The 24,413-nt window shown below is 46.6% G+C and overlaps 1 protein-coding gene across 1 annotated transcript in view; it reads left to right on the top strand.

Annotated features, from left to right (window-relative positions):
* MPO (myeloperoxidase) overlaps positions 1–24,413 on the top strand; it is a 53,081-nt gene that overhangs the window by 22,983 nt on the left and 5,685 nt on the right. Inside the window, exons 6-10 of the mRNA XM_026658515.1 lie at positions 451–657; positions 9,217–9,532; positions 13,167–13,327; positions 20,088–20,334; positions 22,148–22,318. Of these exons, the coding sequence (XP_026514300.1) occupies positions 451–657; positions 9,217–9,532; positions 13,167–13,327; positions 20,088–20,334; positions 22,148–22,318 (1,102 nt within the window). The remainder of the gene's footprint in view (positions 1–450; positions 658–9,216; positions 9,533–13,166; positions 13,328–20,087; positions 20,335–22,147; positions 22,319–24,413) is intronic.

Raw genomic sequence — 24,413 nt, 5'->3', positions numbered from 1 at the left:
CCTGGCACCTCTGGGCCTGGCAGTTCAAGGCCCTGGCACCTCTGGGCTTGCAGTGTCAGTTATGAAAGTAAAACAATTGCTCGAGCCCCGGCACCTCCTTCATTACAAATTAAGCACTGGTGAGGCTCTTTGAGCTCTATGAATGAAGGAGTGCTCTGTGTGGAGTATTGTGGAGCGTGTGTTCAGAGCTGAACAGCCTTGAATAGAGATGGCAAATGAAGAGTTAGAGCCCTCTAGTAAGGGGGTCCAGAATTGTGCCTGCAGGAAAAGCAAAGAATTCACCGTTTAAATGTTTGTATTTTTAAAAAGGAAATTGGAACAGCTGCCATCTCACTTAGACACCTGTTGATGGCACTGGGAATTGACCACCACTTCCCAATCTTGTCGACAGAACACATGTTCCTAGCCCATCATATTACACACACATACTCTCTGCTTTAATCCCTCCAGGTCCGAGCAGTTTCAAACCAGATTGCGCGCTTTCCCACCGAGCAGCTCGTCTTGGATCAGAACAGAGCGCTCATCTTCATGCAGTGGGGCCAGTTTATTGACCATGACATGGACTTCGGCCCTGCGACTCCAGCAACAGTCACCTTCAGCAGCAGAGTGAACTGTGAGACCAGCTGTGCCAAAGAACCACCTTGCTTCCCCATCAAGGTACTGTCAGGATTTCTCCAGGAGGGAACAGAAGAGTGAGGGGGCATCCCACCTTAGAATCATAGAATCATAGAAATGTAGGGTTGGAAGAGACCTCAGGAGGTCATCTAGTCCAACTCCCTGCTCAAAGCAGGACCAACACCAACTAAATTATCCCAGCCAGGGCTTTGTCAAGCCGGGCCTTAAAAACCTCTAAGGATGGAGATTCCACCACCTCCCTAGGTAAACCATTCCAGTGCTTCACTACCCTCCTACTGAAATAGTGTTTCCTAATATCCAACCTAGACCTCCCCCACTGCAACTTGAGACTTTTGCACCTTGTTCTGTCATCTGCCACCACTGAGAACAGCTGAGCTCCATCCTCTTTGGAACCCCCCTTCAGGTAGTTGAAGGCTGCTATTAAATCCCCCCTCACTCTTCTCTTCTCCAGACTAAATAACCCCAGTTCCCTCAGCTTCTCCTAGTAAGTCATGTGCCACAACCCCCTAATCATTTTTGTTGCCCTCTGCTGGACTCTCTCCAATTTGTCCGCATCCTTTCTGTAGTGGGGGGCCCAAAACTGGATACAATACTCCAGATGTGGCCTCACCAGTGCCGAATAGAGGGGGATAATTACTTCCCTCGGTCTGGTGGCAATGCTCCTACTAATGCAGCCCAATATGCCGTTGGCCTTCTTGGCAACAAGGGTACACTGCTGACTTATATGCAGCTTCTCTTCCACTGTAATCCCCAGGTCCTTTTCTGCAGAACTGCTGCTTAGCCAGTCGGTCCCCAGCCTGTAGCGGTGCATGGGATTCTTCCGTCCTAAGTGCAGGACTCTGCACTTGTCCTTGTTGAACCTCATCAGAGTTCATTTGGCCCAATCCTCCAATTTGTCTAGGTCACTCTGGACCCTATCCCTACCCTACCGCTTATCTACCTCTCTCTCCAGCTTGGTGTCATCCACAAACTTGCTGAGGGTGCAATCCATCCCATCATGGGGGACTTTAACTTCCCAGATATAGATTGGGTAACAAATGCTAGTAACAATAATAGGGCTCAGATGTTCTTAGACGTGCTAGCAGATGAATTCCTTCATCAAGTAGTAACTGAACCGACGAGGGGGGATGCCATTTTAGATTTAGTGCTGGTGAGTAGTGAGGACCTCGTTGAAGAAATGGTTGTAGGGGACAACCTTGGCTCGAGTGACCATGAGCTAATTCGGTTTAAACTAAATGGAAGGATTAACAGAAATGATACTGTAACTAAGGTTTACAATTTCAAAAAGGCCAACTTTAATAAATTAAGGCAACTACTTAGGGAAGTGGATTGGGCTAACATACTTAAGGATCTAAAGGCAGATGACGCCTGGGATTATTTCAAGCAGAAGTTGCATGAGATGTCTGAGGCCTGTATCCCGAGAAAGGGAAAACGATTAGTGGGCAGGAGATTTAGACCTAGCTGGATGAGCGGGAGTCTCAAAGGGGCGATTAAGAAAAAACAGAAAGCGTACAGAGAATGGAAGAAGGGAAGGATCAGCAAGGAAACCTACCTTAGTGAGTTTAGAGCATGTAGGGATGCAGTGAGAAAGGCCAAAAGCCGTGTAGAGTTGGACCTTGCAAGGGGAATTAAATCCAATAGTAAGAGGTTTTATAGCCATATAAATAGGAAGAAAACAAAGAAAGAGGAAGTGGGACCGCTGAAGAATGTGGATGGAGTGGAAATTAAGAATAATCTAGGCATGGCACAATATCTAAATGAATATTTTGCTTCGGTCTTTAATAAGGCTAACGAAGGGTTTAGGAATAGAGGGAGTAGGACAGAGGGGAATAGAGGAGGGGGGATAGACATTACAGTATCAGAGGTGGAAGCCAAACTTGACCAGCTAAACGGGACTAAATCGGGCGGACCGGATGATCTTCATCCTAGAATATTGAAGGAACTGGCGCGAGAAATTGCGAGCCCCTTGGCGACAATTTTTAATGAATCTGTAAACTCGGGGGTGGTACCGTTGGACTGGAGAATAGCTAATGTGGTTCCTATTTTCAAGAAGGGGAAAAAAAGTGACCCAGGTAACTACAGGCCTGTTAGTTTAACTTCTGTAGTATGTAAGATCTTGGAAAAATTTTTGAGGGAGAAAGTAGTTAAGGACCTTGAGGTGAATGGCAATTGGGACAAATTACAACATGGGTTTACGAAAGGCAGGTCGTGCCAAACCAACCTGATCTCCTTCTTTGAGAAAGTAACAGACCTTCTAGATAAAGGAAATGCGGTGGATCTAATATACCTCGATTTTAGTAAAGCGTTTGATACAGTTCCGCATGAGGAATTATTGGTTAAATTGGATAAGATGGGGATCGATAGGAAAATCCAGAGGTGGATAAGGAACTGGTTAAAGGGAAGACTGCAGCGGGTAATACTGAAAGGTGAACTGTCAGATTGGAGGGAGGTCACCAGTGGGGTTCCTCAAGGTTCAGTTCTGGGTCCGATTTTATTTAATCTATTCATTACTGACCTCGGAACCAAATGTAGGAGTGGGCTGATAAAGTTTGCGGATGACACAAAGTTGGGAGGCATTGCCAACTCGGAGAAGGATCGGGATATTCTGCAGGGAGACTTGGATGACCTTGTAAATTGGAGTAATAGTAATAGGATGAGATTTAATAGTGAGAAGTGTAAGGTGATGCATTTAGGGATGACTAATAAGAATTTAAGTTATAAGCTAGGGACGCATAGGTTAGAAGTGACTGAGGAGGAGAAGGACCTCGGAGTCCTGGTTGATCGCAGGATGACTATGAGTCGGCAATGCGACGTGGCTGTGAAAAAAGCTAATGCGATCTTGGGATGCATAAGGCGAGGTATTTCTAGTAGGGACAGGGAGGTGCTGCTTCCGTTATACAAGGCGCTGGTGAGACCTCACTTGGAGTACTGTGTGCAGTTCTGGTCTCCTATGTTTAAAAGGGATGAACTGAAACTGGAACGGGTACAGAGAAGGGCAACTAGGATGATCCGAGGAATGGAAAACCTTTCCTATGAAAGGAGACTCGAGGAGCTTGCTTTGGTTAGCCTAACCAAAAGAAGGCTGAGGGGGGATATGATTGCTCTCTTTAAATATATCAAAGGGATAAATACCAGGGAGGGAGAGGAATTATTTCAGCTCAGTGCTAATGTGGACACGAGAACGAATGGATATAAACTGGCTGTGGGGAAATTTAGGCTTGAAATTAGACGAAGGTTTCTAACCGTCAGAGGGGTGAAATTTTGGAACAGCCTTCCGAGGGAAACGGTGGGGGCGAAAGACCTCTCTGGCTTCAAGATTAGGCTAGATAAGTTTATGGAGGGAATGGTTTGATGGGATTACGTGATTCTAATCAATTAGGCAATAACGGCCATCGCTGGTAAAATGAGGGTCTGGCTAGAGAATCTTGCCTGTATGCTCGGGGTTCTGCTGATCGCCATATTTGGGGTCGGGAAGGAATTTTCCTCCAGGGTAGATTGGCAGTGGCCCTGGAGGTTTTTCGCCTTCCTCCGCAGCATAGGGCAGGGGTCGCAAGCTGGAAGATTCTCTGCGACTTGAAGTCTTTAGATCACGATCTGGAGACTTCAACAGCAGAGTTAAGGGAAAGTGGGGGGGTCAGCTTTTGTGGCCTGCATCATGCGGGAGGTCAGACTAGATGACCATATTGGTCCCTTCTGACCTTAAAGTCTATGAGTCTATGAGTCTATGAATCATACAGATCATTCCCCTTGATCAATTTCCCCTAGGGACTGGGTTTGTCAGAATCTCTCCCTGCCCTTTTCCATGGGCAGGTACCTCCAAGTGAGTCTTCCTCCCAAAGGGCATGTTGCTATGACTAAGAGGAGAGTGGGGGTGTTGTTTCTTAGATTTTAAGGCCAGAAGGGAACATTATGATCATCTAGCCTGCCCTCCTGTATAACACAGGCCAGAGAACTTCAGCTTCCAGCCACTGGATCTCATTGTGCTTTGTCTGCTAGATTAAAGAGCCCCTGCTCTCAGAAATCTTATCCTCGTCCGAGTTCTTATAAACTGTGATCAAGTCACCTCTTAACCTTCTCTTCTCTCCTTTAATCTCTTCTTGCAAGGCAGGTCCCAGAGGTCAAATAATTCTCCTCTGAACCCTCTCCAATCTGTCAATTTCCTTTTTTAATGTGTGAACACCAAAACTGCACACAGTATTCAGTAGTGGTCTCAATAATGCCGTACACCTCTCCAATTGATATTGTCCTGCTCAGATACGTCGCATTAGCCCTCTCAGACACAACATTGCTCTGGGAGCTCATGTACAGTTGGTCTCCACCATGAGCCCTAACTCTTCCACTGTCATTTATTTCCAGAGCTCAGTCTCACCTTGTAATTATGCCCTACACTCTTTGTTCCTAGATGTATGACCTGGCATTAGGCTAATAATAGTTTATGATCATATAGGCAAAGACTGGGTCATATAAATTCAAATGGGGCAGAGTCTACCTTAAATTTGGAATTTCCCAACTTTTGAGTGATTCACTTTGCAATATTAATTTTATCTTAATTTTTGGTCTGGAATGTCATAATTCCCTGGTAGGCTTATGCTAACTCATGCATTATATTTATTTATTTGGATGTTTTACCAACTACAGTAATGAGTGCTGGTCTGATGCTCTGGGAGCCCTTGACAGTCTTTAAAAATAACCTGATAAATAAACACCCTAACAGAGGCTCAAACTAAACGTATACCCCAAATTAAAAACCATAGTAAGAGGACCAACAAAGTGCCACCGTGGCTAAACAACAAAGTAAAAGAAACAGTTAGAGGCAAAAAGCAGCTTTTAAAAATTGAAAGTCAAATCCTACTGAGGAAAATAGAAAGGAACATAAACTCTGGCAAGTCAAGTGTCAAATTATAATTAGGCAGGCCAAAAAAGAATTTGAAGAGCAATTAGCAAAAGACTCACAATCTAACAGCAAAATTTTTTTAAGTAGATCAGAAGCAGGAAGCCTGCTAAACAATCAGAGGGGCCAGTGGACGATCGAGGTTCTAAAGGAGCATTCAAGGAAGATAAGGTCATTGTGGAGAAGCTAAATGAATTCTTTGCATCAGTCTTCATTGCAGAGGAGGATGTCAGGGAGATTCCCATTCCTGAGCCATTCATTTTGGGTGACAAATCTGAGAAACTGTTCCAGATTAAGGTGTCAATAGAGGAGGTTTTGGAATAAATCAACAAATATTAAATAGTAATAAGTCACCAGGATCAGATGGTTTTCACCCAAGAGTTCTGAAGGAACTCAAATGTGAAATTGCAGAACTACTAAATGTGGTATGTAATCTATTGTTTAAATCAGTCTCTGTACCAGATGATTGGAGGATAGCTAATGTGACTCCAATTTTTTAAAAAGGCTCCAGAGGTGATCCTGGCAATTACAGGCCAGTAAGCCTAACTTCAGTATCAGGCAAGTTGGTTGAAACTCTATTAAAGAACAGAATTATCAGACACAGAGATTAACACAGTTTGTTGGGGAAGAGTCAACGCATCTTTTGTAAAGGGAAATCATGCCTCACCAATCTATTAGAATTCTTTGAGGGGGACAAGGGTGATCCAGTGGATATAGTGTACTTGGACTTTCAGAAAGCCTTTGACAAGGTCCATCATCAAAGGCTCTTAAGCAACATAAGCAGTCTTGGGGTAAGAGGGAAGGTCCTCTCATGGATCAGTAACTGGTTAAAAGACAGGAAACAAAGGGTAGGAATAAATGGTTAGTTTTCAGAATGGAGAGAGGGAAATAGTGGTGTCCCCCAGGGGTCTGTACTGGGATCAGTGCTATTCAACATATTAATAAATTATCTGGAAAAAGGGGTAAACAGTGAGGTGGCAAGTTGAAGACGATACAAGTTTACTCAGTAGTTAAGTCCAAAGCAGACTGTGAGGAGTTACAAAGGGATCTCACTAAATTGAGTGACTGGGCAACAAAATGGCAGATGAAGTGCAAAATGTAGATAAATGCAAAGTAATGCACACTGGAAAATGTAATCCCATACAAAATGATGAAATCTAAATTATCTGTTACCAGTCAAAAAAGAGATCTTGGAGTTATTGTGGATAGTTCTCTGAAAACATCCATTCAATGTGCAGCGTTAGTCAAAAAAGTGAACAGAATGTTAGGAACCATTAGGAAAGGGATAGATAATAAGACACTAAATATCATAATGCCATGGCATACCCATATCTTGATTACTGTGTGCAGTTCTGGTCATCCCATCTCAAAAAAGATATATTAGAATTGGAAAAGGTACAGAGAAGGACAATAAAAACGATTAGGAGTATGGAACAGCTTCCATATGAGGAGAGATTAATAAGACTGGGACTTTTCAGCTTGGAAAAGAGATGACTAATGGGGGATATGATAGAGGTCTGTAAAATCATGAAAGGGGACAGTGAATAAGGAAGTGTTATTTATTCCTTCACATAAAACAAGAATCAGGGGTCACTCAATGAAATTAATAGCCAGCAAGTTTAAAACAACCGAAAGGAAGTATTTCTTCATACAACGCACAGTCAACCTGTGGAACTTGTTGCCAGATGTGGAGAAGGCCAAAAGTATAAATTGGTTCAAAAAAGAATTAGAGAAGTTCATGGAGCACAAGTCCATGGATGGCTATTAGCCAAGATGATCAGGGATGCAACCCCATGCTCTGGGTGTTCCTGAACCCTTGGCTACCAGAATCTGGGACTGGACAACAGGGGATGATCACTCGATAGTTGCCCTGTTCTGTTCATTCCCTCAGAAGCACCTGGCACTGGCCACTGTGGGAAGACAGGACACTGGGCTAGATGGACCATTGGTCTGACCCAGTATGGCTGCTCTTATGTTCTTAAAGAGACCTGTCAATTACTCCCAATCAAATCATGTGTCCCTGCGACACCATGATAGAAGGAGAAGTAATACACCTCCTCACCCAGTGCCCTGAGGGAGAACACTCTCTCTGTTATACTGATCACTCTTCAACTCAGAAGCCTCCACTGACCACAGCTGCACAGTGTGTCAGGGGAAGGGAGGGGTCTCTGATGTAGCCCTTCTGCCAGGTGTTGTTGGCAGCAACAAGGGGCGGGTATTTTTCTAGGGGTTCCTCTTAGAATTACAAAACAAAACCATCTTGAGCCCCCAGTCAGAAACCCTGAAAAAACTATGTACCTCCTCTGGGCACCCCTAAGAGGCAATACTTCCCCAGTCACAAGCACTGAATCTGTGTATAGCACAAATACATCTTCTAAACAGCATTAATTTGGGAAAAATAGGAACAATGATTTGATAGTTTGCAAACAATAAATGAAACACTTGCTCCGCAGTGTCTTGGGCATTGGCCTTTGCCTCAGTTTCCCACTTTGTGGTGTGAAAGTCCCATGAACAAGTGTCCCTTCACAGCATGCCACTCCCCATTCCCCTCTGCTGCACCCCATTCACGGTTTGTTGTCTGAGGGCAGCAAAGGCCCAGAATCCAGGGGTGCACCAGGGTGGTTCACCTCCAGCCCTTGGGGTGCACGTGTTGCTTCGCTGCCACCTTTCACCACTGCGCCTCTGTTGCCACTGCAACCTTGCTGCTGCTTTGCAGCCTCCAGACGCTGCCACCTCTTGCTGCTGCTGCTGCACCTCTCACCATACTACACCCGCCTGGCCCCGCTATTAGTAACCACAGCTCTAAGACTGCTGGGTAGGGGGCACCTCTTCTACTGCGCCTCTCCACCCCGCTGCCTTCAGCCGGGATGCTGTGTTTGGAGGTTCCACCACGTAGCCCTGCTCTTAGCGATTTCACCAGGTAATGGGGAACCTCACTGCTGCTGCCTCCTCTGCATTGTCCTTCCCCGCAACCCTGCCCCACACCAGCTCTAAGCTCAGCCCCACAGACCAGCCTATCAATGATTTCAGCTCTAGTGATCACTGAGACGAGACCCAGCCTCTCTACTCAGCTCTGTCTTTCCACACTGGAAAGTGAGGATCCAGTGGCATCTAAGATCCTTAAACAGAGTCCTCACCACCAGGTAGGGCCACCTGCCCCCCCCCCGTTTCACTTGGATTTGGCATCATTACCCCATGCTTAGTGAGTGAGGTTCAAGTTATGGAGATCCTTCAACCAGGGCAGGCTAAGTACAGTCATAGAATAAGGAAACCCTCATTTCATTACCCCTGCATCCCAGACTGCAGTGAACGAGGCCCTCCTGTGGGCAGTGAGTGCCCTCGGCACCCCCAGACCCAGACCCTTGGTGAAGAGTGGGAATGATCCTTGATGGAGACCTTCATTATGCTCCGTTTGGCTGTTGGACGGTCACACAGGAGCAGTGACCAGCTAGCTGTTTTCCTCTCTGCAGCTGCCCGTAGGATTGTGACCATTTCTCTGCTTGTTGCAGTGACCCAGGCCTTTGTCACCTTGAGACTGGATTAACAAAGCACTCTATGTGCAGCCACAGCTTAAATCTAACAAGAAACTGAGGCTGTTGCAGTGTGGGGCAGGGCAGGAAATGCTGCTCCGGGAGGGAGAATGGCTTCTGCACTCGGTGGTAATTAATCCCATTCATCTCTTGCTGCAGATTCCCCCCAATGATCCACGAATTAAAAACCAAAGTGACTGCATTCCATTCACCCGCTCAGCCCCTGCATGCACCATGGGCAGAGAGATTCGAAACCAGATGAATGCACTCACAGCCTTCCTCGATGGCAGCATGGTGTATGGCAGTGAAGTACCGTTGGCTAAGAGACTAAGGAATAATACCAACCAGCTGGGCTTGATGGCTGTTAACCAGCAATTTACTGACGGGGGATTGGAATTACTGCCATTTGGTAACTTGGAGAAAGACCCCTGTCTTCTCACCAACAAAACAGCTCAAATCCGATGTTTCATTACAGGTAAGTCGTGCATCTGCAGCACCTCTCATTCTCTGATAGTGAGACCCAGAGTGAACGAGTCTATTGGTTCTAGTTTGTTTCGTGGTTTTTTTTAAAAATCCAAACAATTAAATCAGTGGAAAAGGGGGCAGAGCAGCACTCTCTAAAGATCAGGTCAGGTTGTAATAGACGAGGGTCTAGAGATGAGAAGAAACTCTCTCTCTCAAGGTGAGAAGAAGCAATCTCTCTCTTTCTTTGATATGGTACCTCGAACAATAACCCCAATCCAGCACTGGAATGGGGACTGCAGAGCTGTGCTCACAAGAGCTCAAACATGGCCAGCAGATGCTCTACATACGGAGGGAGCGAGGGCTTGGAGTGGCACATTCCAGTAGTGCTAAAGGCCAAGCATCAGAGGCCAGGCTTGTGGAAGAAAGCACGGCCAAGCTAGTGCAGCAGGCTCAACCCCAAGCCAATAGGCTTGAAGACACCTCCGTGGTAATACTGAAAATGTCATTGCTGGTGGAGCTAGTGCAGACTTGTCCGTGTCAGCCTAGTTCACTGCTAATCAAGAGCTCAGCCCTGTTGCTGCTGCGCGTTCTCCTGCCTGCACCACGCTATGGAGAATGGTAGCAGAAAAGGCCATAAACAAGAGACACAGCCAGTGCAGCAGGATTCCCTTAAAGAAAGGCCCCCTTGAGCGAGGGAGGAGGGGACAGGAGAGGGTCTTTTCTCTGACCCTTTGGATATTTAGTAGTGTTGCATTCAGCCCCTGGCGCATGCTCCCCACATCTGTAGGATGGGAATGCAGCGGCCTGGATAACTCTGGCTTGTTTTCTTCATGCTACAATGAAGCTGTTTCCATTGTTGGCACATGCTTGTGTCACTGCAGGTATAATAGTGAGCTAGTGAGATGTTTTGGGTTCACCCAGACCACTGAGGGGTTCTGTCACTACCTGCCCTGTAGCTTCGGGGGCCTTTGTGCTGTGTAGCTCTGGTTCGGTTCCCTGACACCAGTAGCCAGCTCACCCTGGCTCTTACCAGTCTAGCCACTCTTTGCCTGGTGACACCAATAGCCCTTCCAGTCCAAAGGCGGGAAAGCAGCCGTCCCAGTTATCGGCTCCCTTGGGCACAACACCCACCAGCTTGGGACAGAAATCAATAAAAAGTTCATTTCATAGAAAAGCCCCAGATTGAGAGATGAATTGATAAGTGGAAAGCGAACAGACAGAAGTTACACAGAAAAGACAACACTTTCATATTGGATAAAATCCCTTTTCTAATCAGTTACCTCTCGCCTTCAAACAGTTTCCCAGCATAGCCCCTAGCTCTAGGAGGGATCCAGCACTCATGGACAGCCTTCCACCTTGAGACCGTCTCCCAAGTTCAGTACAAACTCCTTCCATTTTAAAAGGGTTTGTAGGGTTTTTTCTTCAGTCACTAGCGGAAAACTCCCTCTTTTCTTGGGTTCCAAAGACTGGGATTTTCTTTTCAGTTTCATGCTGTTCCCATTTGCTTTGAGTGTTCCTCGTGGTTTGTTTCTGAACTGGAGAATGGCTAGGTCTGGGCTGGTTATGGGGGTAGCTCCTTTGTGCCTGATGGCTTCCTCACCCTACTGTGAGGTGAGGCTGAAAGTTGCACCACAATTATAATTACAATGTTCTATATATACAGTGCGTCCATTCATAACCATACGCTGTATACATAGCTCATAATTACTAGTAAGTTCAGTGCATTGCAACCTTTCATAAAAGACTTTACCCAATATACTCTTACAGTAAAATAACATTGGATGCAATCAGTTGGTTTAACTGCTTATTTTGGGGGATGGGGTTTAAACCTTCTTTTTTGGGGTTGTCAGATCCTTATTGTCACAGCTAGTCTTCAGACTGCCCAAGAAAGAAAGAAAGAGAAAGCAGGTGCAAAGAGCCTGTTTAGGGACACCTAGTTGTAGCACATGGGTCCCACAAGCCTCCCATCCTGGGGTCCTTCTGGACTGGAGCTCTGAAAGCCTGTGTGTCAGCCACACCCACACCTGCAGGGGAGTGCAAGGTGTCAGATCATGTTCAGCAGAACCCACTCCCTCCTAATGCCCCCTCCATGGTTTCTTGCTGTGACCCCAATTGCCTGTGGGATTGGGATCTTGCGTCAGGGGAATTTGAAAACCTCACTGGATCATAAAGCTTCCACCCCAATTACCCCAAGTTGGCTGAAATACTTCACTCCTCTCACCACGTCCCTGCCCTCGCTTCTCCACCTTTTATATCGCAGACCTTTCGTTCCATTGCCATCCTGCAGATTATATATCTTTCTGCAAACAAGGTGGCCAATCCTGATGGGCTCTAACCAGACCAGTGAGAGCAAAATACACGTCGTCTGCTTACCATGATGTTTAGGCACAAACCAGTATCCTATTAGCGCTCTTGTGTGTCATCCTGGCATCAAGCACAGGCAAAATATTGCCACCGTTCATATGAGACTCAATTAATAAAGAATTAAAGGACACTAATATAATTAATGTCAATCATCAAGGGCTTATGGAAAATAGGTCCTATCAAATTGATTTGAGCTCTTTTTTTTATGAGTCTACCAGTTTGGTTGATAAAGAGAACAGTGGCGATGTAATATATTTAGACTTCTGTGAGGCATTTGACTTGGTGCCTGGTGACATTTTGATTAAAAAACTAGACCGGTAACAAAATGTGCCATTAAATGGATGAAAACCTGACTAACCGACAGGTCTCAAATGTAATTGTAAATGACGAATCATCACCGAGTCGGTCAGTTTCTAATGGGATGCCGCAGAGACCAGTTCTTGGCCCTACATTATTTAATATTTTTAAATAACATTTAACATTTTTATCAATGAGCTGGAAGAAAACATAAAATCATCACTGACAAAGTTTGCAGATGACACAAAAAATGGGGCAGTGGTAAATAATGAAGAGGAGCGGTCATTGATATAGAGCAATCCGGATTGCCCAGTAAGCTGGGCTCAAGCAAACAATATGCATTTTAGTGTGGCTGAATATAAACGTATACATCAAGGAACAAAGAACGTAGGCCATACTTACACAATGGGGGCTCTCTCCTGGGAAGCAGTGACTCTGAAAAGGACTTGGGGGTCATGGTGGATAATCAGCTGAACTTGAGCTTCCAGTGTGACGCAGTGACCAAAAGGGCCAATGTGATCCTGGGATGTATAGACAGAGGGATCTCGAGTGCAGCAGGGGTTAGCTGAGTGGAGAGCTCCTGTCGGTGTGAGGAGCAGCACTAGGACACCTCCCCATGCTAGGCCAATGCGTTGCATTAACTCTGCAGAGCACAGACTGCGTTGCTGTGGTTAGTAAATTTGGCCAAGACATTTATGACACTTTAGGAATTAACCTCTTCACTCTCCCGTTGTTTGTGGAAGTCAGAAAATATGAATTCTGCATAAAATAAACCAATTCCTGAAAGGCTGTGGGCTAACGGGGAGGGTAAGAGTAGCTGGGTGGTGAGTGAGAGTCTGGGGTGAAAGGGTTACTTATGGGGTTTCTGGGAGGGAGTATGGACCTACTCAGTGGGAGGAGCAGTAGGGGGTTGAGGGGAAGGAGATGTGATTACAAGGGGAACAAGGCTGGGAGAATGAAATAAATGGTTTTGATTTCCACAGGTGACACTCGAGCCAATGAAATGCCAGGGCTGACATCTTTGCACACACTCTTTGTGCGGGAACACAATCGCTTGGCCAGAGAGCTGAGGAGATTAAATCCACAGTGGGATGGAGAGAAGCTCTACCAGGAGGCCCGGAAGATCTTAGGTGCCATGATCCAGGTACCAGCTGTAATGACCGGTTTCCCGCAGCCATGCTGCCTTGGGCTGTGATCTTACAAGTGAAGCATGGTCAGGTTTCATCAGTACTTGAAAATGGGACGATCAAGGGAAATCTGTGTTCCTACAAAAGGGCTAAGGGAGGTGGTGCTTTTCCTTCTGAGTCAGTTCTGAACCAATGGCCAATGTGGTGCTGGGGAACTGTGCTACTGGAGATGCTGTCTGAAACCAAGCTATGACCTCATCAGGTCAATAGATAGTCCTTGGCACTGTTCAGAGGGGAGTAGGTGTTGGGCTTGGCCAAATTCCAATTTGACATCCCTTAATTCCCCTGGATATAATAGATCGGGGTCAGCAACCTTTCAGAAGTGGTGTGCCCAGTCTTCATTTATTCACTCTATGCATGCCAGTCATACATTTTAATGTTTTTAGAAGGTCTCTTTCTATAAGTCTATAATATATAACTAAACTATTGTTGTATGTAAAGTAAATAAGGTTTTTAAAATGTTTAAGAAGCTTCATTTAAAATTAAATTAAAATGCAGAGCCCCCCGGACCGGTGGCCAGGACCGGGGCAGTGTGAGTGCCACTGAAAATCAGCTTCGTGTGCCGCCTTGTCTGTCTTGTCAGACTTCTGGCCTAGACCTCTCTGAGGATTATGGGAACAAAGGAAGTAGGAGGGCGAATATACCTGAGCAACACTGTGTAAATGCTGTAGGTTTAAATTTTCAAATGCTGGATGGGCCTTGGGTTAACATTGCTCTGACGGTTCGATTGTGCCTGTGGAAGGGGCGGCTCAGTGACAGTTCACACTGGGGGTGCACACAAGGGATCACAATTATTCTGGTGGTCCCCTGTTGTGATGGGGAAGAAAAGCTCCTTCAGCCCGTAGCAGTGTACAGCGTCACTCTGCATCAACTGCACATCCAGCCAACTCCACTGTCTGCAGGGCTGTAGTAGGCCAGGGAATACCGTGTTGGGGGAACCAGTACTTTTCTTATGCTCCACTTCTTCAGATTCTCCCTTTAATATTAGAAAAGGGTCTTCAACGGTAGCTGGTTTGGAGTTTTCAGCTGGAACGATTTTCCGATGGAAACTGCAGTTTCAGCGTTTGAGTTTACTAAGTCTTTTGACGCAATCCCACATGACATTTTTGTAAGCAAACTAGAGAAATATGGCCTAGATTACATTAATATAAAATGGGTGCATAGCTGGTTGAAAGACAGTACTCAAGGAGTGGTTACCAATGGTTTGTTCTTACCAATGGGAGGATGTTATGTAGTGGTGCCTCACAGGGGTCTGTCCTGGGGCTGGTACTATTTGCTATTTTCATTAATGATTTAGATAATAGAGTGGAGAGTGTGCTTTTAACATTTGGAAATGACAACAAGGTGGGAGGACACTTATTAGAATTCAGAACAACCTTGACAAATTGGAGAATTTGTTTGAATTCAACAAGATGAAATTCATTAAAGACAAGTACAAAGTACTTTGCTTAGAAAGTAAACATTACATGCACAACTACAAAATGGGAAATAACTGGCTATATAGTAGTACTGCTGAACAGGATTTTGAGATTACCATGGATCACAAATTGAATATGAGTCAACAATGTGATGCAGCTGTGAAAAAGGCTAACATTATTCTGAGGCATATTAATAGGAGTGTCATATGTGAGACACCGGAGGTAATTGTATTGCTCTACTCAGCACTTGTGAGGCCTCAGCTGGAGTCCTGTGTCCAGTTCTGGGTGCCACACTGTAGGACAGATGTGAATAAATTGGAAAGAGTCCAGAGGAGAATTACAAAAATGATCAAAGGTTTAGAAAACCTGACCTATGAGGACATAAACTGGGCATGTTTAGTCTTAAGAAAAAAAGACTGAGGGGGGCGGGGGGGAACTGATAACAGTCTTCAGATATGTTAAGGGCTGTTATAGAGGACAGTGGTCAGTTGTTCTCCACATCCACTGAAGGTAGGATAAGAAGTAATGGGCTTAATCTGCAGCAAGGGAAATTTACTTTAGATATTAGGAAAAACTTTCTAACTCAGAGGATAGTGAAGTACTGGAACCGGTTACTAAGGGAGATTGTGAAATCCTCATCCCTTGTGGTTTTAAGAACAGGTTGGACAAACATCTGTCAGGGATGGTCCAGGTTTCCTTAATCCTGTCCCAGCACGGGGGGACTGGACTAGATGACCTCTCAAGGTCCCTTCCAGCCCGATATTTCTCTGATTTTGGCATTTCCTAAACAAAATATTTTGGACTATTTTGTTCTGCAAACATTGTTGAAATTTCAACTTTTCATTCTGATTAGGGTTGGGTATAAATGTTGAAATATTGCCATTTCCCACAGGATGGAAATTCTGACTTTTGCTCAGCTTTAACTCCAGCCTTTATAGTTGTAGAGAAAACCTTGAAAATGTGAAATGAGTGTGATGCCTGCCTGAACCGTCAGAGAGCTTGACACAATAGCTCTGAGATGCGTGGGCTGCCCCATTCATTGCTTTGGGGTGCTCAATAATGGCGATAATTTAAATGTCAGCACTATTAACTCTTCTGCAAATTGGCTGTAGTATGTAAGAAAGGAGGGAAGGGATGGCACAGATCTGCACAGGCTGCTGGGAACAGCGTCTCCCTTTGGAGCCACAAGTGGATGGTGTTTGGGAGACACCGGCACTTTCTGTACTCATCTGACCTGTGGAGCCCAAAGGCCAGAGCTCAGGGGCATCCAAGCCCCCCCAAGAGGGAGGCCAGTGGGGTATCAGAGCCCAGAGTCAGCCAGTCCCCCAACTCAGAGCAGCAGGGGACGGATCTACTCCAGTGGTGAGTCTGGGGCCAGGCAGCTTCCCCCTGCTGTCTGTTCTAGTTTCTATAGTTTTTATACTTGCTCATCACCACAGCATCTGAACACCTTCCTGTCGTACATAAAGCAATGTGACTACACATCTGTTACGCGTTGGTTGTTCTCTCGTCCTCTCCCTAGAGGGAGAAGCAGGTACAGTGGAGTTTCTTGGTTTGTAGGTTGGATTTTTCTTTTTTATAAATGTACCTGTTGCTCTGTATTGATGTTAGTGAATCACAGAACCATAGAACCAGAGGGTTAGAAGGGACCGCAAGGGTCATCTAGTCTAACCCCCGCCGAGGATTTCTTGTGTCTAAACCAGATTTCTCAAACTGGGGTCTGCAGACCCCTGGGGGTCACTGAGGGTACCTCAGGGGGTCCAGGGGCCCCGCTGATCTCCCCCTCCCTCCCTCCATCAACTCCTCCCCCACCCTCCCAGCGCCTCCTGCATGCTAAAAGTCTGGCGGTGCAGCGGGGCTAAGGCAGGCTTCCTATCTGCCCTGGCTCCGTGCCACTCCCGGAAGTGGCCGACACGTCCCTGCGGCCACTAGGGGGCAGTCTCCGTGCACTGCCCCCACCCTGAGTGCTGAGTCTGCAGCTCCCATTGGCCATGAACTGTGGCCAATGGGAGCTGCAGGGGCGGTGTCTGAGGGCCGGGGCAGCGTGCGGAGACTCCCTGAACCCCCAGCCTAGAAGCCGCTGCCAGAGGGATGTGCCAGTCACTTTCGGGAGCTGCCCAAGGTAAGCCCCACCCGGCCGGAGCCCACACTCCTCACCCCCTCCTGCACCCCAACCCACTGCCCCAGCCCAGAGTCTGCTCCCGCACCCAAACTCCCTCCCAGAGCCTGCACCCTGCACCCTCTCCTGCACCCCAACCCCCTGCTCCAGCCTGGTGAAAGTGAGTGAGCGTGGGGGAAAGCGAGTGACGGAGGGAGAGGGGATGGAGTGAGCAGGGGCGGGGCCTTGGAGAAGGGGCGGGCCAGGGGCATGGCCTCAGGAAGGGGGCAGGGCAAGGGCTGAGCGGAGGGCCTTGGGGGTCCCCAAAAATTTTTAAATCAAAATGGGGGTCCTCAGGTTGCTAAAGTTTGAGAACCGCTGGTTTTAACCATACAAGACAGACTGGTACCTGCCTCCTTTGGAAAACCTCCAGTGAAGGAGTTTCCACCATCTCCCGAGGCCTCTGTTCCACTGTCCTACTGCTCTTATAGTTAGGAAGTTTTTCCTGAGATTTAATCTAAATCTGCTGTGCTGTAGTTTTCACCTTTTTCCTCTTGTCCTGCCCTCTGTGGCAAGAGACAACAACTTTTCTCCATCCTTTTTATGGCAGCCTTTTAAGTATTTGAAGATCGTATTACAGCCTCCTTTAATCTCCTCTTTTCCAAACTAAACAGACCCAGTTCCTTCAGCCTTTGTTTATATGGCTTGCATTCCATCCCTTTGATCATCTTTGTCGCTCGTCTCTGGATCCTTTCCAGTTGCTCCACATCCTTTCTATACATTGGTGACCAAATCTTGACACAGGACTCCAGCTGAGGCCTAACCAGCGCCGAGTAGAGTGGTACTATCACTTCCTGTGACTTGCATGCTGTGCCTTTGTTAATACAACCTAAAATTGTATTTGCTTTTTTTGCAATAGCATCGCATTGCTGACTCCTGTCGAGGTTGTGATCCACCCCCACCCCCAGAGTCTTCTCAGCAGTGCTGCTGCCAAGCCAGTTCCCCCCCCCCCATTCTGTATTTGTGCAGTTGGTTTTTCTTCCCGAAGTGTAGCACCTTATATCTGTCTTTGTTGAATATCATTTTGTTGTCTAGCCCAGTTCTCCAGTTTATCAAGATCCTTCTGAATTTTAGCTCTATCCTCCAAAGTGTTGGCAACCCCACCCCCAGCTTTGTGTCATCTGCCAACTTGATCAGTGTGCTTTCCATTCCTATATCCAGGAAATTAATAAAGATGTTAAATAACACTGGACCCAGAACAGATCCCAGTGGAACTCCACCCAAGACCGCCTTCCAATCTGACATCATTCCATTAATAGTTACTCTTTGTTTGTGGTTGTTTAACATATTATGTATTCATTTAATGGTAGTTCCACCGAGCCCGCATTTCTCCCACTTACTTATCAGAATGTCATGTGGGACTGTGTCAAAAGCCAGGGTATATTATGTCCACTGCATTCCCCCCATCTACTAAATGAGTTACCTTGTCAAAGAAGGAAATCAAGGCGGTTTGGCATGATTTGTTCTTGGTAAATCCATGTTGGCTGCTAGTGATCACCTCTTCAGCCTCCAGGTATTTGCAAATTAACTGTTTTGTACATTGCTCTAGTAGCTTCCCAGGTATGGAGGTCAGGCTGACTGGTCTATAGTTTCCCGGCTCCTCCTTTCCCCCCTTTTTAAAGATGAGCACTACGTTAGCCTTCTCCAGTCTTCCGGGACCTCTCCTGTCATCCATGAGTTTGCAAATATTATTGCCAGTGGCTTCGAGATTTCTCCAGCTAATTCCTTCAGCACCCTGGGAACAATAACATCAGACCCCACTGACTTGAATTCATTCAAATTACTCAGAAGATCTCTGACATGCTCTTTCCTTATCCCGATCTGCGTCCCTTCCCCTTTATTGTCTACAATGACTTCACTAGTCGTCCAGTCACATGTTATTTTGTGTGTGAAGACTGAAGCGAAGTAGGCATTGAGCGGCTCTTCCTGCCTATCATCTTCCATTACCAGCTCACCTTCCCCATTGAGCAGCGAACCCTCAGCATCCCTGATCTTCCTTTTTTCTCTGACATATTTGTAGATCATCTTCTTGTTGTCTCCAATATTCCTTGCCAGCTGTAACTCATTCTTTGCCTTGGCTCTCCTGATTTTGTCCCTACACAATCACACTATTCCCATGTATCCTTCCTTGGTGCCGTGCCCCTCCTTCCATCTCCTGTATGGATCCCTTTTGGTTTTTAGATAGCTACAAAGCTCCTCGTGGAGCCACATTGGCCTCCCGTGGCTCTTCTTCTCTTTTCTCTGCATTGGAATAGCTTGATATTGAGCATCTAGTATTACATCTTTTAGGAACCACCAGCCCCCTTTGACTGGCAAGGTCAAAGAGATGTGCCTTGCACCTGAAGTGGAAAGCGAGGAGATTTGGGATGGTCCTTGGTTCTTGGGAGATTTCATTGCACTGTCTTGGACTAAACCCTGGAAAAAATCCTGTCTCCTACACAGACGATCTTTACTCTGATTGTTGAGAGTTCCATTGTGCCAGGGGAGCGGAGTTTTGATCACAGGTTTCATCCGGGAGCTTTAGCTAGTCTTTTAGATACCCTGGGACTGAGACCTTGAACTTAATGTGAAATTCTATGGTAAGCCAGTGTAGGAAGTAGAGGACAGGTCTGATGTGCTCACAGTAGCCTTCTGGGGTGTGTTTTAATTCTTTTCTGAGCAAACATGAGGGGTAGAAACTTTGTTATTTGTAATGAAAGCTGAGATTCTGAAACCATAGCATGGCTGGGGAAGCCACAGCCATATGCAGAGGACTTTTGTGCTGACACCCAAATCTGGCCTGCCCAAGGATGCATCACTGACCACGTGATAAAATGGCCAGGTGTAGAAAGGACCATGAGTCCATGCCACAAAGTTAGGAAGTAAGTTACAATCTAGTACCTGGGACTAAAGTGTGTTTGGGTGAAAAGAGTGTTTGGCCAAGTCAACAGCGAGATGATTGTTGGGTAGCCCCTGTCCTGTGCACTTTCTCTGCTCCCATTTTGTACAAGCACTTGCCCTTTTATCATGTGTTCCCAGACAGGTGGGTTTGAAACAGTTACATAGAATGACTCTTGGGAGAAGAGCATAGCCCTCTCCGCACTCCCAGGGAGCTGATGGTTGGTGCCATGAGTGGATCACCCTCTCCTTGTTTTCCCCCAGATAATAGCCTTCAGAGACTACTTGCCCCACCTGCTGGGAAATACCTTCAGGACAGCGATTCCTTCCTACCGGCAGTACAATGACTCTGTGGATCCCCGAATATCCAGCATCTTCACCATCGCTTTCCGCTTTGCTCATGCTTCGATTCAGCCCTTTGTGTTCCGCTTGGGTGATCGCTACCAGCCTCTAGGCCCCCCAAGCCCCCTCAGCACAGAATTCTTTGCTACATGGAAATTTGTGACACGAGGTAAAACCCTTCCTGCAGTCCTGCGCTCCGCTGCCCCACACCCATGCTGGTCAGACCCTTCCCATCTGCCACTATGGCCAGACTTCACAACAGGATACATCGAAATAGGGGTCATTGTCTCAAAATCAGCCAGTGAGTCCTGCCAGTCACCAGTGGCCAAAGCATCTTGCCATCCCAGCACAATTCCTCTGAGTGGTCAAAGTAGAAACCGTCCTCTTGGGGAAACTCATGGCTGGTTGGTTAAATGTTTATAGTTGCTAATAAAATCACCGAAGATAAAAATTTCCCTAGAATTGAAAGGGGGGAAAAAAGACCTGAATGTAGGAAGTTTGAATCTAGGTGAGGTACTTACATGGTCCCCATTGCTGTATGGTCTGGGTCTTTCACAATCTTTAAGGTATTTATCCTCACAACGCCCCTGTGAGGTAGGGCAGACATCTGGCATTGGCCCCTGTCGGAGACAGGACACTGGGCTACATGGACCATTGGTCTGAGCCAGGATAGCCATTCTGTTGTTCTTACTGTCCCCAGTTGCAGATGGGGAACTGAGGCCCAGAGAGGATGAGGGAGAGATCCACAAAGGGGCGTACGTGCCTAAACTCCAGATTTAGGGGACTAAATCCCTCTTTAGGCACCACTGCAAGTCACAAAACCCCCATTCAGCTGCCATTTAACCCTTTAGGTGCCTAAATGCTTCCTTGGGGGTCTATGGTTCTGCCCTGACCATGTTCTCCCACCTATCTTCCTGCAGGGCCCAGTCCAGTGGGTGTGCTCAGAACATGCCTAACGCTACACAGAACAGCCAGGCAAGGAGGGAGGAGGAGGCAGAGCTGGCTTCCCTTATAGCCTTTAATCCAGTGGCTAGGGTACTCACCCAGGATGGGGGAGACCCCAGTTTAATTCCATCCTCTTCCTGATGAGGAGAAAGGGTTTGAAGAGGTCTTTCCCACCTCTCAGGTGAGTGCCCTAACCACTGGACCATAGGGAGATTCTCATGCTTTCTCTGGCCCAATTAATATTTAGTTAGAGTAGAACAGCTGCCACAAGAGAGAACAGCACCTGCTACCAGAATACCCCATAGTCCAGTCGTTAGGCTGTTCTTATGAGCAGGGGGAGAGCCTTGGTCAAATCCCTTCTTCTCATCAGGCAGAGCGGGGAATTGAACTTGGTCTCCCACATCCCGTGTGAGTGCCCTAACCCGTGCACTGAAGGTTATACAGGAGGCAGCTTCCTCAGTGTTGTGGGATGCTAGGCACTCACCTAAACCTCTTGACTCCAGCAGAGGGGTTCCTGGCTGTGGATTGCTGGCCGAGATCCGTCCTGCAGCCTGGACGTGGGTGCTGAACTCTGTGAGGAGGTGGGGCTTAGAACACTTCCCTCTGACCCGCCTCCCCCGCTGGCTAGCTCAGGTGGCTCCCCACCGCGCTTTTGTGGAGCCTCTCCTCAGGCTTTGTGAGTCCCCTGGTTTTCCAGGCACTGAGAAGTGAATCTTTACAATGGCCACACACCTTTCTTGGATTGGGGCCTGAGCGACTTGCCCAAGGCCTCCTAGGAAGTCTGCGATGGTGCAGGGAATTCAACCCAAGTCTCCCGAGTCCCAGGTCAGCATGTTAACTGCAGGACCACCCTCCTTTTCCGAAGGAGTCCTTTTCCAGATATCAGGAAATTCAAAGCTTAGGTTCCCAAGTCATCTACTATACCAGTAGATGTATGAACAAAAGCCCACCTGGGGCGTCTGTTTCAAATGCAGTGTCCATCCCAGATGGAGTTGGATGTGGAAGGCCATTTACTAGTAGCTGTTTAATTACTGCAGGTGGCATTGACCCTGTTCTCCGTGGCTTGATGGCTAATCAGGCCAAACTGATGACACAGCAGCAAATGGTTGTGGATGAACTCCGGGATCGGCTGTTTGAACAGGTCATGAGGATTGGACTGGATTTAGCGGCACTTAACATGCAGCGCGGCAGAGACAAAGGGCTCCCAGGTGAGGATCCCAGCTGGCTCCATCTCAGAAACAAAACTCCAGAAGAAAAGGAAAAACCAAAATGCCAAACCCCACAGGAATGAATGTACATTGCAGTATATTCTAGAAACGTAAGGAGAAAACCAGAAAGTCCCACAATGGAATACAGAGAAATGTAGTTAACCTTAAGCCATCCAAAAAAAGTCTGACATGGAGAGTAAATATTCATAGCCCAATGTTTTGGGATCCCACAGGGATCTCTTCTGGGTCTGGTCTGCTGTACTACGCCACAGTAAACCAGTAGGTAGGAAAGGTAGCCACTGAGTTAGCAGCCGGGTGGAGCTAGGAGCTGACTGGAGTTACGTGCTCAGCAGCATAATCCTTTGCGTTCACACCACATTGCACAGAACGGTGCAAACGGTCACTGATGAACTCTTCTCTGCGTGTCACAACAAACATATTATCTGCAATTGATACATGGCAAAACTGGCATGGAAGCTAAGGATCCTTGCCTAGCCAGGACTAAAATTCAGGAGTTGCTGCATTCTAACTCTGTGCCCAGCTCCTGAACCATGCTGCCTGTTCGATTCAACAAATCACATCTCCTCACATGTCCTGTGTGTGCCTCCTTATTGTGTGGCAGACGTGCCCCTTCACTAGACCACGGTGAGTAGGAGTAAGGAGGTGATTTTACTGCTGTGTACGGCATTGGTGGGACCAGTATTGGAATGCTGCGTCCAGTTCTGGTGTCTCCAATGAAAAAAAATGATGACAAATTGAAGATGGTACAGAGAAGTGCCACAAAAAAGATTTGAGGGCTGGAGAAAATGCCTTTCAGTGAGAGACTTAAAAAACTCAACCTGACTAGCTGATCAGAAAGATGATATAGAGATGACTTGATTACACTATATAAATACCTTCATGGGGAGAAAATACTGGGTGCTAAAGGGCTCTTTAATGTAGTGGAGAAAGACAGAACAAGAGCCAATGGCTGTAAGTTGAGGCCAGACAAATGCAAATGGGAAATAAGATACCATTTTTAATAGAGGGTGATTAGCCATTGGAACAAGCTGTCAAGGAAAGTGGTCGATTCTCACCTCCTGAAGTCGTCAGAGCAAGACTGGAGCCTTTCTGGAAGAGATGCTTTACTCAGACACATACTGTTGGGCTCAACACAGGAGAAGCTAAAATTTCTGGCCTGTGTTACACAGGAGGTCAGACTAGATGATCTAATAGTCCCTTCCGGCCTTACACTCTATGAATCTGGGAATGGTTTGGAGAAGCAATTTGGTACCAAAATGATAGCTTTTTACATCAGCCTGTTTAGGTGCCTACAGAGGAAGCAATTCTCAATTCAGGTGTGGTCTACACCAGGAAATTAGGTCAGTATCACTACGTCGCTCAGGGGAGTGAATAATCCACACCCCTGAGCGACGCAGTTAACCCGATTTAACCCCTGGTGTAGACCTAGTTCCGCTTCTCGGGGAAGTGGAGTACCTATGCTGACGGGAGACCCCCTCCTGTTGGTGTAAAGTAGCGTCTTCACTGAAGCACTGCAGTGGTGCAGCTGCAGCGTTTTCAGTGCGGACAAGTCCTTAGTCTTGAGTAATAGACAGGAGTTAATAAAATTAAAATGGAGCATAGGAGCTTCCTGGGCTAACGGTGATCACTGCCCAGTTAGGCTGATGTTGTAACTAGGATAGCATTGTGGTGGCAGATTTCAAAACTATGGCCAGAAGTAACCTCTAGGATCTAATCTGACCAGCATAACACAGACCATATAACATCAGCCTGTCATTCCTGCAGTGGAGGGAATAATTCTTCCCCGCTATGTAAGGCAACACTGTTGGGTCTAGTACCAGGTGTCTGAACTAGAACAGAACATTTAGAAAGATACCCAAATTGATTAAAACCCTCGAAATGAGGATAATTTACTCCCTCCCTTGCTAATCTGTTGCAATGGTTCATTACACTCACTGTTAAGAAGCTGCAACTTATTTCTCATTTGAATGTGTCTAACTTCAGCTTCCAGCCATTGAATCTTATTCTGCCTTTATCTGCTAGAGCAAAGAGCTCCCTAATGCCTGGGGCCTTCTCTAGATAGGTAATTATAGAC

The sequence above is a fragment of the Terrapene carolina genome, unplaced genomic scaffold (genome assembly GCF_002925995.2).
Source record: "Terrapene carolina triunguis isolate 2854851 unplaced genomic scaffold, T_m_triunguis-2.0 Scaffold454, whole genome shotgun sequence".
Classification (NCBI taxonomy): Eukaryota; Metazoa; Chordata; order Testudines; family Emydidae; genus Terrapene; species Terrapene triunguis.
This window is presented reverse-complemented; position numbering and strand designations above follow the sequence as displayed.